At 35.8% G+C, this 15,682-nt stretch overlaps 1 protein-coding gene across 4 annotated transcripts in view; it reads right to left on the bottom strand.

The window, feature by feature from the left end:
• LOC133526093 (espin) overlaps positions 1-15,682 on the bottom strand; it is a 223,389-nt gene that overhangs the window by 79,192 nt on the left and 128,515 nt on the right. For all 4 annotated transcript variants that reach the window (XM_061862545.1, XM_061862548.1, XM_061862546.1 and 1 more), the window contains exon 2: positions 13,089-13,244. In XM_061862545.1, the coding sequence (XP_061718529.1) occupies positions 13,089-13,244 (156 nt within the window). The remainder of the gene's footprint in view (positions 1-13,088; positions 13,245-15,682) is intronic.

Genomic DNA, 15,682 nt, shown 5'->3' with positions numbered 1-15,682 from the left:
TGATAACAAACGCGCTCAGTTTATGATATTTGCAATTATAATGTCATTTACGAATTGGATGTATATGTGTATTGCATTGTATTTCTACTTAATTATTAAATACTGCGGAATGGAGTATCGAGACAAACCATTGTGGTTTAACGATACTTTTTGATCAAATATTCTGTAATTGTGATTTATCTGTAATAAATAAAAAAAATAAAAAATAAAAAAGATTAAAATAGTAATGATCTCTGCTACACTTTTTTATTTTTACCCTTGAGCAGTACAGATAAATATCGACAACTGTATCGATAGGTGCACATCACTATTTTATTCAAATAGCAGTCGTGTTTTTATGTTGCGTTAAAACGGTTGATATTTTTGCATTTTGTTAATAATTATTATCATTTCAAGGCCTTGTTCTATTCAAAATATCATAAACTAATATTTACAAAACTAAGTAACAATAGTTAAAATCGCTTGTAGTAACTTACATTTATACTTTTTTTAGTGAGAGATATTACGCGTGAAATATAAAGTACTAGTGATTATAAGTGCAATAAGTGAGTAGTTATCAAAAGTGCATAATGTTTTTAATGTGTGTACAAAATTTCAACCGCACAGCTGTTATATTTCAGAAAATACACGTAAGTGAAAATATGTCTAACCGCCGACCCTCGCAAAGACATGCCCGTATTGAGGCGGTGCTAGGCGTTCCAAGTCCCCGTACAGAAAGGGTTAAGTATTGTAAATACTTGTATTAAGAGAATACCGCTCTTCCACTATTGGTAAGTAACATGGGTTATTTTATGCTATTACTATTAACTTTACTTATGGTAACAATTTACAATGATTGTTAGTATAAACATTAGAATTTTATGCAAAATATAAATATTAGAAGTGTTAAAGATACTAAGGATAAATAAATAAAACTGACTTAAATTACTAATAAATTATATTTTATTTCTGACCTAGGTTTTTCTTTTGTACCTGAATGTTTACATCCTCAAATCATGGCGCAACGCCACTTTGCAAGTTTGTATGTTACGAAACAAAATGATTCGCAAATATTATTTTAGTTTAATAGAAATCTGATGCAAAACACAGCATTAGCGTTACTTCACTTTACTTTCCTTGAAATTCGAGAGCGAACGCGTAAATATGTAAATGCGAGAGATCCAAATAAATTGAGTGTACTTTTGTTTCACTTTCGGTATAAATTCCTACTCTTCATAGTGGATAAAATCTTCATCTAACGTTGGTCAATGTTTAATTGTTATGTGTAAGTTAATTACGCTACGAGCAAATAATAAAAATCATACTCGTAACGTAGCATCAAACTAAACTAAATAAAGGTTGTCTGGAAGAAATTGCTCTGTAGCGATAAGACCGCCTGTTGTTTACCTCTATTTTCATGTATTATATGTGTTTCCATGTACATTTATCCTGGGGTTGTGCAATAAAGAAGATTTTTATTGTATTGTAACATGTCCTAAGTCTACTAATACACTAACTTGCTCAATTCTCTTTTTACGAACTTTTATTTAACTTGCCCTGCTGTTGTATGTTATTATGTTAGTGTCAAATCTTGGAAGCTGAATTTGACCCACTTCCCGATTTCCGATTGAGCTGAAAATTTGCATACATATTTACATATGTATGAAAATTTTTAGTGTCGGGTGACAATGCTATGTTATGGTACCATCAAGCTGACCTGACGATGAAGACAGGACGTGGCCATAGGAACTCTGTGATGAAACAACGCAATCTAATCGTGTTTGGGCTTCTTAGAATTGTCTCGATGTCCGACGCTAAGCCCCCCCTTGTTGAGCTCTGGCAACCTTACTCACTCACCGGCAGAAACACAACTTATTTGGCTGCGGTTTTCTATAAGGTGGAGGTACTTCTCCAGTTGGGCTCTGCTCAAGATCTGAATTGACATCCGCTGCGCTGTCACACAAAGCGAGATGACATTCACAATGCGGTATGGGCACAGCTCTTTTGGACGTAGTTTAAGGACGTACCCGGGTCCAAATGTCGTCGGCATTTTAAAACAAGACTATTAATTTCTTAATATCAGTAATTTATATTTCAGTTGCGATGGTTAAGGGAGAAGTATCTCTTAAGCGCCCGCTCCGTGCACCCGCGCCAGCTAGCGGAAGCTCATAGAATAACTGTAGATGGGGCAATTTCATAAAACTTAGCAAATCTCTGTTAAAAATCATGTGACGTATGTGACTATACAAAAAAGAAAATGATTTTCAACTTCTTAATATTTTCCATTTTCCATGATTTTTTAGTATATTGTTGACACAATAAAAACTAATTTTATAAATTTTCCCTTCTCAATCGGAAATCGGGAAGTGGGTCTAATTTAGCTTCCAGCAAGATTTTAAGGTAAAAAAATAAAAAACATACGTTATAACAGGGAAATTTAAATAAAAGCTTGTAAAATATGAATATTTAAAAATATTTCGAGATAATATAGGTCAACAACAATACGTCATTGTTATGATTTAAAAGTGCCCCTCTTGTCACGGATCTGTCGATATTAATAAGGTTACAAAGGGCATTGTTAACCTATGTCAGGGTTATATAGTACTATATAACCCTGACATACCGATCTTTAAACCTTCAAGAAAAGAGCGTACTCCCATCTTAAAGGCCGGCAACGCACTTGCAACCCATCTGGTGTTGCAGGTGTCGATAGGCGGCGGTAATCGCTTACCATCAGGTGATCCGTCTGCTTGTTTGCCTCCTCTACCATAAAAAAAAAAAAAAAAATATTGGTATTAAATATTAAGTAAGTGCACAGGAATATTCACTGGGAACCTATATCAAATAAATATTTAAGCTTATTTTGTAAATATCGCAAAGATTATTAGATAAATATTTCACTCATCAGAAACTGGACTAACTCGTTTTCAAAAAAAAAGTTAAATTTATGATGAACTGTGTATGAGCTAAAAATTACGTGTCACATTCGTAGCGTATCTAAATAGTATTTTATAGTTCAGTTGAGAGCCCACACATGAAAAGTACGCAATTATAGTTTGGTAGGTATATGAAATCTTAATTCCACCATTACAGTCGACGAGTAGAAAAATATTTTTTTTAAATACGACAGTTTTAAATGAAATTTCATACCATTTTATTAGGTAGGCGTCGGGTTTTATTACCCTTAGCCCAGTATTGAGTCCATTGCTTGCACCCAATAGCCCATGTAGTTCGTTTTATATAAATAAATAATAATAAATAAATATTATAGGACATTATTACATAAATTATATCGATTCCATCAGTCCTTTCTTTCACCCTGGAAAGTGCTGCCTTTGCGTGCATCTCATGACACGGGCAAGGGCAGCATGCGTCAGAAAATCATAGCAAAAATTGTGTATTTAGGTCAAAAACTTTTTAGTATGAGTTTCGTTTATGCGTCTTTTCTGTGGACATCATAATTCATAAAAAATGGTCTTTAAAGCCTAATTTTCTTAGTTAACTACTTTAAATCGTTAACTTTCATAATGTCTACCAGAAAGCCCGTTATTCGGAAAATTTTGGATCCTTTTTATTATGTTTGGAGTTGTATGTTTTCTTTCAGATATTTAAGAGTAAGTAATATGTGAAGCCTAATTTCAAGATGTTGTAATTTAATCACCTAAAAGGAGTCCAAAAGGGTCGCTGGGCTGTGCCAACTTAGTAGACGATTACTACACAAATATTTTTAACTTCTATAAAAATTAATGAAAACCAAAATCTACATTTTACCTAACTGACCATTAGATGTAGTAAGCCGAAAAATTGTATGGACACATTATGAATAAATTCATTTAAAAAGTGAGCTTGTAAAATTGCGGCTGCAAAATAAATCATAGCAAACTCTTAATTTTTAAGAAATTCAGAAGGAACGGTGGGTACGTAAGTGTATTGCATATCTAACCCTACTTTCAATATTAAAATCAAACAAAACTAGATCAAAAACAAAATCCTAAATCACATCACATATAAGAAAACGAACCGAGCACTGAAAAGTCCGGAATTCGCGTTTCACTGTGCGCGCGGACGCGCATGCGCGGAGCTATAGTCGACTAATGCGCGCTACGCCGCTACGGAGATCTACTTGGGGTTAGGGAGAGGATCGGTGGTGAGAGAAAGCGGGAGCGGAGGCGGAGGCGGTTTTGGAAAGACGAAAGACGTGAATTGGCATTATCAAAAAATACACGAGAGAAATTAAAACGCGTAATCTTATGAATTTTTTTCTATAAAAACGACTAGTTTTTTGACGTTGCTTTTGTGTGCATTGTTAATTGACATCTGTCACATCTTATGTTTACCATGTAAACCACGATTCTCTACTTACTATTGGTACTTTTAATAAAATAAACGTAATACGTGATAAGCAAACGCAGAAAGCCCTGACTTACTAATAGAAGTACACTTATAACCTAACCATTAATACGACTCACCTCGTCGTAACCATCTCTCTCAGGACATCTCTCTCTTGTTCTTGACGACTACAATTATTTGATGCTTAGAGGAATCCTCCAAGTGCACTCAAATATATTTTATTACATATTCCATTTTACTTTAATGTTGTAACTTTACATTCATACTCTTAAACCAACTTAGATAACATCAATCAGAAATCAAAATCCGCTTTTCCAAACGTTCATCTTTCCGCTCCCGCTTTGCCTATCACTATACCACATCCTTAAGCATCACCCACTTATCGCTCTCCTTCCAGTATGTAATTATTTTTTATTTATGCTTTATATACCGTTATTGCGAAAGGTACTAATTCTAATTTATTTAACATTATCTTCACAAAACTTCATTATAACTAAATGTATTGACGAAGCATCTGGTTGACGTAACTGGTGACCGAAGAGCTGGTGGCTTCCTCGCACAACGTATCAGTATTACGATACAACGAGGAAATGCCGCCAGCATCCTGGGTACAATGCCTCAAGGGCCTATTTTAGATTTAAGCTAGTCATAGTAATCCTCTGTATATATCCATTATGTATATTGTTATTGTTTATTAAATATGAAATTTGACACAAATTTATCAAAGATATCACGTGTATTTTATTAGTAAACCATAATATTATTATTTTTGCTTATGTTATGTGGCATTTATGACTGGGCCTTGTACACATAATATATGTTGTTGTGTGTGGAACGCGAAACCGGAAGTATAGAATACCAACATACAAAGTATACAAACATTCACGCTCCTTTCTTCTCAAGTTTATGGCACTGAACATTTTTACACGCACCAATTATCGTACGTTTGAGAGATTTCTAAAAAACAAATTAAGTATATATCAAATTTACCTTTTTTTTTATTAAATAGCCTATTTTGTGTCCCACTGCTGCGCAAAGGCCTCCCCTTTTTTCCGCCACTCATCACGGTTTGGAGAATGTTCCCGCCAGTCGCTGCAAAAAGCGTCAAGGTCATCCCGCCATCTCTTTTTTGGTCTGCCTCTGCCCCGGCTAATCTGCGGTGTCCATTCGGTAGCCAATTTGGCCCTGTATATATTTTTTTTTCATCGGGAAGGAAACGGGGGTTCCAAAACATTGTTTATTAGATATTTGCATAAAATGATCGATTTTTGTAGGGCAGTTTAAGCGTTTAAGCATTTTCTAGGGTAATGAACATACTAAGTATCTAACAAGAATGAACTGTATACGGACACTATTAATAATAAAATCATTATTTTCGACCTGGGGACCGATTTTTGAATATCGGCCCCTCTATTTCGTTACTCGAAAACCTGTGGAAAACGGCGAAATGCTATTTTTGAAATACGAGCAATAGTAATTAGAAATCTAGTGGTATTGATCACTCGTTTTCAATTCTATTGAACGAAATACACGAAATCGAGCGATCGAAATTCAAAAATGGGCCCCCAGCTGGGCTAAAATGGTCGGCTGTTTATCATTTGTCACCATGCCTGTTACGTTCTAACAAGTATGTAAATGCGACGGTGACCGGCATTGTGATAGGCGATAAAAGAGTCGTCGATATAACTAATATATTGGATATACCCGAGTCTATAGGATTTTTTATTTAAGAACCAAGAACCTCACGGGCACTCCGCCAAAAAGCCTGTCCTATTCAATCGAATTTATTACGCTCTCATTTTAAGGGTGTTACCACACCACACCAATCGATGATTATCGATTGATTGATGTGGTAACCCTAAAACGACAAGCTGAAATAACACAAACTTTACATGAACATTTAAGCAACATAGTCTATGTTTTGTTGTTAAAAATTGTAATACAAATAAAATGGAGCGTGCAGAAGTTTTGTATGTAAAATATTAGCTCACTCTATTTTCTTTGTATTACAATTCCTAGCAAAAGAAAGTAAAACTATTTTCCTTAATTATTATTTGAGTGTATGTGCGCATGGTATGTGTGTGTGTTTTAACTAAAAACTTTGAACTAAAATGGTTCAGCGATTTTAGCGTGAAGAGGAATTCATAGAAAAGTTTTTTTTTAATATTGTATTGTTTTTACTTCGGAGTGCTGTCAATATAAATTCGGCATCCACGATTTATAAGAAAACCATACCAAACTTGGCCTAGTAGCATAAATGACATAGATATCAAGATAAAGTTGAGAGCCCAACCCCCCCTAAAAACTAACATCAAAAATTATAGTGGCTCCACTTCTCAAATCCAACCTTAAATCCTAAACACCATGCAACGCCGTATTTTATAAGCTTCACCTTCGACGTTGTGTTTACATTCTTCTAGGACTTACCCTTTCAAACTTTAAGCTACGCAACAAATCGTCACGGTTACTTCATAGCTTGCACAATGTCTAAATTATTCGCACAACAACCTTGCTACTAGGTACTAATACTAATGAATGATATGTGTATATGTTAATGATTAACATTAATTAATACACATATGCATTAGCGGAAATCCTAGATCGATCTAGAAAATCCTATTGCTTACAAACTTGCAAAATTACATATGGTACAGGTAAGTAACATTAATAAATCACATTTAAAATATAAAATATCATAATATAATAATTTTTTAAATGATATATTTTGGTCCACATTTTTCACGATACCTTAATTTCCAACAACAACAAATAATCCAACAACGTGTATAAATCCAATACGGGCGTAAACAATACTTATTAAAATACAAAAATTTCACAACATGAATAATAAACTAAATCTAACTACAATTAAAATAACTAAAGCTAAAAATTTAAAATACCTATCAAAATTTTGCGCCCTTGGTAGGGTGCCTATCACGCAGGCAGCGTTCCCGCGCTGGATTGCGATTGCAATTCTCTGCGCGAGAAAGCTGCCCGCGCGGGGGTCGCCCGTTGCCTCCCTCAGCCGCTTGCCCAGCGCCTTGTGGAGTATCTGTGCCCCTCTGCCCCACGAACCAAGTGTCTCGACGCCAAACGCAACGAATTCGTATTGAGCGCCGAGACAGCTATATTTGGCTACCTTCTGACGCTCCCGAGTGTCCGCCGCCGCACCATGGTCGCATTTTTATCACATGTCATGTCATGCGTCACTTTCGCACTTACATACTAGTTAGAACGTGACAGGCATGGCGACACATGATAAAGAATCGGCCATCTTAGCCCTACTGGAAGTAATTAATACATAGTATTTATTTTAAAATAACAACACCACACGAAGGTTATTTATCAATACTATTTTATGTGCTGTTTAATTAATTATTTTATTGTTTCCTTTATAGTTCCGGGATATAATATACTTGAACGTAGAAGTTTCGGTTTTGGCCAAAAACCAGTCGAACCTTATGGCCGTGCCGTATTTTTTCGGTTTTGGTTCTGGCAGCCTTCGGCATAAAAATCATGTTTCTGCCGAACGTTCTGTTTCGTCCGAAACTAGAGCGGAATCGAATCTTTGGTTTCGGTCGGAAAATACACTTTGGACACCTCACCCTCTTGGTTATCAGATGAAGTTTTATGGACAACTTGCAATAGATTGATAGAATCTCAAATAAATATCTACAGAGAAGCAGAAAAAAGTTGCCTCTATTGATTAAGAACGATAAATTATGCCTTTCACTAATAAACATCTCAATCACAAACTCATGCGCAACATTTATCAACGCCAATAAATTACCATACCCCTCAATACCACTATTTATGACCAAGAAAGTATTTAAGTGTAAAAATTATAACGAAATGATACAGCTAGAAAGCGGCTGTAATTTACCAACTAAAACAAAAATAAGCGTAACTTTATATGAAGCTAGTAAAATGCTAAAAAAACATCAAAAATAAACCTTAAAACAGGACCGTAAAGTCTACGAATGGTCACGTACGTTCCAGTTCCGTAGTTGCGACGTTCTGCGATTGGCGGTGGTCGTGATGCGATCAGATAATCGCAGGCGCATCTTTACAGTGTGCGATCCTGGTGCCGGTACGGGCGTTACAGATCGCAGATCGCAGATCTGATGAACGGGGTCAGGAGTTTCACCGCGATGTCGAAAAATATCATGTGAAAAAAAACCGGCCAAGAGCAGGTTGGGAGTCGGGACATGCTCAGTGTCTGGGCTACCTTGGCTGCCTTGAACTGGGGCTATTAGGTGGTAACCTGTATATAACAAGCAAAAGGAGTTACCTACTTTTGCAGCACTTTTACAAAGAAGGGAAGACTTTTTGCAAAAACTCAAAAACGGCGTAACCGTCCGCTATAATTTTTATTTGAAAGTATTTATTAAGCTTTACTTGCATGATTTTTTGTACCTATGGTTGAAAAGTCAGAGTACACGCAGGAGACACAATTAATTTTTCTGTCGGAGCGATTATTTCCGAGAACATTTTCTTTATCGAAAATGATTTTTTAAGATACCTATTCATTTTGAATTTGCTTATGGTCAACAGTGACAAACTGTATTGCAATGATACTAGTTCTCAAGACCGACCCCGTCCTGATATACCATATACACTGTAAATTGTCTATTTTTAAGCCTTATTTCCAATACATCACCACCACCACCAGTCACACATCACCAGTGGTCAGAAAACAGTGTTGGTTTTAGTAGGTACAATAACGGTCGAATCACAACAGGTGCATCGTGAAATGATTGATAGGTATGTAGCTAATGTCCACTTACGCTCGATTCCGTAGATGATATGACGGTTAGATTGTATTGATGTTAATATCGAAAGACAAGATTGGGTATATAAGTTAATGCATTTATTTTAATGTATGTTCCACCGGTATAGTAATTTATAACGATTTCGGGGATACAAATAAAGTCAAAAGGTTTAATTTGAGACTCATTTCGTACCTTGTCACAGTGACAAACCACATGACAGTCGCTAGAGGCCTCATACTATTGTCACTGTAACAAGGTACGAAATCACAAATTAAATTATTTGAATGTACAACCCTGTGTATGTCGGTTAGAGAGATATAAATATGTATGTGAGTAGATTGATATAGATAAAGATATTTTATTATTCAAGGAGGCATATGAACGTCAATAAAGCTACATCGGCTCTAACCCTACACCTCTGACCCGAGAAGAATTAAATCCTCCCTCAATTGGAGGAGAGTATCCCAATATGGACCAGCACGGCAAGAAACTCGGCGGGACACATCTGGGGGGGATTGGTACTGGTACATATTGATACAGAGAACAGAGTTCCATTGAAAACCGTTAGACTTGGACCTAATTATCTATCAAACCTTGAATATAATAAATAATAGTTTTTGTTTTACATGTTTATCAAAGATTTAAAATTTAGCGCATATTAAATGACTAACTTCCCAACGAAAATACAAAAATCCATTAAAATTACAAAAAACTATGACAACATCTTACACGATTGCAAAGAAGCAGAACGTACAGATACATATTTAAGCTCTCTATCGGTCTAAATATCTTACAAAGCAATAATTTCCACCAACTACAATCAGCCAATCATAGATGCAGCTAATTAGAGCTGGCCAGGCTGCAGGCTGCCCGTTACGTGATCGTGCTGCACAGTTACGGATGCAAAAACTAATGCGCTTCTTGTAGAGTAAGCGGGGATATAGAGGGGCCCACTGATTACCAGTTCACCGGCCGATATCGGCCTGCCAGTTATTCGCGATTGTCAGCTTTTGCGAATAACTGACAGGACGATATCGTCCGGCGAACTGGTAATCAATGGGCCCCTTTAAAGTGGCTAAGATTGAACTGAATGTATCGGTGACACTTTAGGAAAACCATACATGTCTTGTACGTCTCGTTGCAGCGAAAAATCTATCAAACCTCTTCTTGACAATTTAAAAATATCGTGCGTTCAAATCTCGCGCCTGATAGAGCAATAGAAATGTTTTACGTAAATAATACATAGACATAGAAAAGTGTTAAACTACGTGTCTTCTAATTGCTATGAAAAAGGTTAATTGTCAGCGGGCCTAGCCAAGTAATAATCGTTCAGAAAATTCTTACCGGGAGGAACAAATTTTATTTACAATAACAGTATACATAATGGATATATACAGTGGTGTTACTATAAATCTAAAATACGCCCTTGAAGCATTGTACCAAGGATGCTGGCGGTATTTGCTCGTTGTATCGCAATGCTGATAGTTGTGCGAGGAAGCCGCTATATTCGGTCACCAGTTACGTCAACCAGACGCTTCGCGATTTCTGCAAAAAACTTGTGCGCGCTGGGACATTTACCTACCGACCTAAGATGGAAATGACCACGTACCTTTTCTTTACAATCTTTCCTCTCCATACATTTTTACTTGTGTCGATACGAGTACTTGTTTATATGGGCGTTTGTTATCTTGGCGTCATATTATCGTAATTCACTTCAAACTGGAAAATTTCAAAATCTAATCTAAGCCTACAATTCGAATCTGTCCCTTGGGACCTAACATGATAGAAGTGGTGCTTCGAACCCGTCAACTGTCTGAGTAAACTTAGTTTTGAACTTATTTGTAATTATATTTTGCCGATAAGTACCAGTGTAGTACGAGAACAACTATTACAGTTTTAAAGTATACTGTTATTCGCGTGAGTTGCAGATGTTTGAAAATAAACACACTGGTTGGAATGTGCGCATTTATTGTGTGAAGTGCAATAAAGTGCACACGTATCCCTAGGGAAAAATATCAATCTATAGAAGTCCGCTAAATTGGTAGTTCTCTAGATTATTACTATTAAATACTTTAATACTACCAAAGATATATTGGTTAAGATTTGTAAGACAATTTAATGCTAACTCTGAATGTCAAAAGTTGACGTTTGACAATTCAGTGACCGCAAAATACATGGCGCAGTACAGCGCCTCTGTTTTTGGAGTCATACTAAGGGGCACGTTATTTTCTTACCCTCTTATTCATAAATGTGTACTAAAGTTACGACGCCGCTAATAATCGTTTGTCCCTTTCCGACGTATTGGTATGATGGAAGGGGACAAACGATTATTAGCGGCATCGTAACTTTAGTACACGTTTTTCAATACGGGAGCTAGACTTTACCTCCCTATTACAATCAATTCTCTTTGATATTACTAACCATAAAAAACGCGAAAAATTAGGAAGGAGGAAAAATGTATGTTTGTGAATAGTTAATGAACTTAGTTAACATAAGACTTTACGTATTTTGTAAATGATTACAGAATCATTGTAAATAAATGTTGCAGTGGATTACCCTAATTATTAACTCGCATGAGCGGTGAGCGGCCCCGACGAAAATGCAATCTAAAAATTAAATGTTAATCAATTTTACTTGCTTAATGCGATACCCCAAATACCTGTTCAGTTTGCTTTTTGTAGTTTGGGTAGTTAATGTTCATTTAAATCGGATTACATGTAGCTTTTGCGTCTTTGTGACAATCTCTCTCTTATTTGTACACACGTTCGTTATGAATTTCGAGTCATATGTCAAGGTCGTAATATCAACAAATCTAATAGGGATTTTTAAAATTTGTATAGACCTCCTACGTTGAGTAATAATGCTGACAAGACACAAAATAAACTAATGCTGACTCAAAAACGGGACTACTATCGGGAACCAAAATAGCATAACTTTTATCAACACATGAGTTGTGTTATGAAATCAACTTTAAAGTAGATACAGATACATAGGTATGTATAAGTTTTTTTTCTTCGGCGAATTGAGCTTTACATAACTGCAAGGGCTTTGATGAAATTAGGCTACCGTAAAACTACCCAACTATAGTCAAATACTGCAACTATGGTCCACAAGTTCAAAAGGAAATTAAGTATCTATACCAATGTTCCTTTTGGTTTCCCCCTAGTTTTACCTTCCATTTATAAACATACTTTGCCTTAGAACTACAAAAATATAGTAAAATACACACCTGAACGAGAAAAATTGAGTTTATTTGTGGACCATAGTTGGGAGTTTTGGACTATAGTTGAGTGGTTTTACGGTATCAAAAAACAAATTGAATATATAAATAACAATAAACTTACTAACTGTAAAAACAGATAATTATGAGGTAAGTGGCGTGTTGCACTAATAACAACACATCACATCACACTCTAGTTATGCTGATGTAAAGATTTATCTGCATGGAAGATTGAGCTCCTAATTGTATTTCCGCCATAAGAAAGAACAGGGGCTAGTACGAGCATTCTAGCGTGTTGTAATGGCTAGGGACATACGTAGATGAGATGTATGCGTCAGATCCCTTAAATATGTTGTATATACTATGGATTGAATGTTTAGACAGTTGTATTTAAGACTAGACAGGCAGCTAAGTTGTTTTGCTAACGGTCATACATAGTCATTGTATTGGTATGGACGCAATCAAGGGTACGACAGGTGCTATTCTCACGCAAGTCTTTAAGAATATATTCCTTCCTTGATTTGTTAAAACCATTTTATTAACCTTCATACTCAAAAAAGTGTAAGTGTAAGTGAAAACTCACAAGACATCAAGTATCAGCTAGCAGACATCAGTTTGTCGGTTTGCAAATAGATACAATCGAAGTTACAATAGGCGCTGTCCTCACGCAAGACTCGTTTCTTTCAATAAGATTTGTAAAAGCCCTAGATCGTCATCCTAGAAAGTGTCTATAGTGAATCAATTTAATTATAAGTACAAGTACTCACGAGACGTCAGGCGTGGTATTAGCGAGCAGACGCACGCAGTCTAAACATCCGCGCGCTGCCGCGTAGTGGAGTGCGAGCGCGCCATTGTTAGCGCGCCCGTGCGCATGCGGCATCGCGCGGCCACACCACCAGCCCTCGACAGCTAGGCGACCGCTCCTGAAAACAAAAAAAATGTTTAGACTAGTGTAATAAACACTAATAGATGAAATTTATTTTTGCGGGTAATCAATAGGAACATACATTGAATAACATCAATAGAGGGTTGCTCTAATTGATGTTGACATTTGCGGCAGCAATGCAGTCGGCAACAATGTCGCACTGCAATATTGGTGCAGTATGACACCGAAGTCATATCGGCTCGTATTTATAAATTCGCCGATATCTTCGGACTCACTATCGATAACACTATCTTAAACCATTGGTTTTGAAGCCGAGTGTAAATACCCATGTTAGGTAAGAAAGTCAGTCGGTGTCGGTACCCGAAATTGCATGTGGGTAAATATAAATTACAGGTCCCCAGGTACTTTTTTAAACAGATAAATAGATGAATTTACTAAAACCTTTAATACAAACTCATAACTGATAAGTGATAGATGAAAATATGTATTATATAAATATCTATCTCATTTTAATAAATTTATATGCACATAAATATTATCAATACTTCTAATTATTAAAATAAATATACTGACATAATAATGACACTGGATATACTTATTCTAAAAAGTATTTTAAAAAATGCCATAAACACACATGACCATATTTGCTAAAATATTCGTGTTACAGATCTTTTTTAGGGTTCCGTAGCCAAATGGCAAAAAACGGAACCCTTATAGATTCGTCATGTCCGTCTGTCTATCCGATTATTTCAATATCCTATGGATTAACTATACCAAAAAAGCTTGCAGTGCCTTGCGTGTCCAATGCCGTTGGGGTTGCCGCATTTTTGTAGCGCATTCGGCATGTTTGCTGAGGTCCTCATGGCTGATTATTATGCAATAGTGCGCAAACGAGTAGCCTCCCAGATGTGTCGGCTGCGAGGCAGCGCCAACAGTTCCTTAGCGGCAATAGGAAAGAGACTGGATAACCCTATGAAACGACATTGGGTGTCGTAGCATGCTCCAAAACACCAAGATTGTAAATAAGCTATTATTAAGATAGAATTAGGATAAACTAACATAGATATAAGTAGGTTTTACTATACTTAACTAACAAATATGGACTGTAATTTGGTCTGAAATAAATATATATTGTTTGATTGAATATCGCAAACAAGAGTAACTGCTGTAAAAAATCACTAAGTGAATTGCAATACGACGAGTAAAGAACATCAACGCGCGTTTAACAATTGTTATGTTTCGCGCCATCTATGCTTCAAGCAGCGAACTAACATCGATACTCGACTGTTACAAGGTATGTTTTCACTTACTTCCGCTACTTGACGGTAGATGGCGGCGCTGCACGCTGTGATACATCGCAAATAATTTTTAAAATAAAGTTGGAAATCTTCAAATGCAATAGTATACATGTCGCCAATAGCTTAAAGCGGATTTTCTTTTAACATCTATAATATATATTATGGTTTAATAAAAATTGTGGATTAATCTTCTATCATCTTTAAAATAACAGTCGTTTTAATTGTCGAAAAAGAAAACTGCTTATCAAAGTCATCTACGTACCATATTTTCACAAATTCACAATATCGTATTTTATCCACCAATTCGCAATTGTGCATGAGGGGATTGAATTCGTTGCAACTTATTTTTGTATTTGCATTATGAATTAAGTACGTACTCATTAAATAACTAGTAAGAAAGACATATATGTAGATATTTGAAATTTTACTTAAGTACTGGAGATATATTCGATACAAATTGACAGAAGTAAATTAAAAAAAAAAATGGAAGGCGCGAAGGGTTGTCCTTCCAGAGAAAATTTTAATTTCGCGCCTTTTTCTACAGACAAAGTGGATTTTCCAGAACATAGATTTTCCAGTCTCAATGTTTTCTTTAAATATAAAAAAAAAAAATTTTTGACGACCGGTTTGGCCTAGTGGGTAGTGACCCTGCCTACGAAGCTGATGGTCCCGGGTTCAAATCCTGGTAAGGGCATTTATTCGTGTAATGAGCATGGATGTTTGTTCCTGAGTCATGGGTGTTTTCTATGTATTGAAGTATTAATAAATATTTATATATTATATATATCGTTGTCTAAGTACCCTCAACACAAGCTTTATTGAGCTTACTGGGACTTAGTCAATTTGATTAATGATATCGTATAATATTTATTTAATTTATTTATTTAATATCTTAATATAAAAAATATTTATGCTAATACAAAAGTCCGCTTAACTAACATAACCTCACCATAACCAATGAAACTGCTCTGGTAATTAAGATCAAATGAAAATACACCTTTATCTCGATAAGTAATAAAATTTACGAGTATTTTTCATTACAAAATACACTCAAAAACCATTGTACAAAGACTCAATATTCCTTGAGAGATCAAGTAACAATCTTCAGATAAAGTTGTCAGTACCGTAGCCTGCCCGAACGGTATGGTCAGTGCGTTATATTATTATGGTAGGTATA

Source organism: Cydia pomonella, chromosome 16, assembly GCF_033807575.1.
Source record: "Cydia pomonella isolate Wapato2018A chromosome 16, ilCydPomo1, whole genome shotgun sequence".
Lineage (NCBI taxonomy): Eukaryota > Metazoa > Arthropoda > Insecta > Lepidoptera > Tortricidae > Cydia > Cydia pomonella.
The sequence above is the reverse complement of the archived record's forward strand: the minus strand, read 5'-3'. Positions and strand labels throughout refer to the sequence as shown.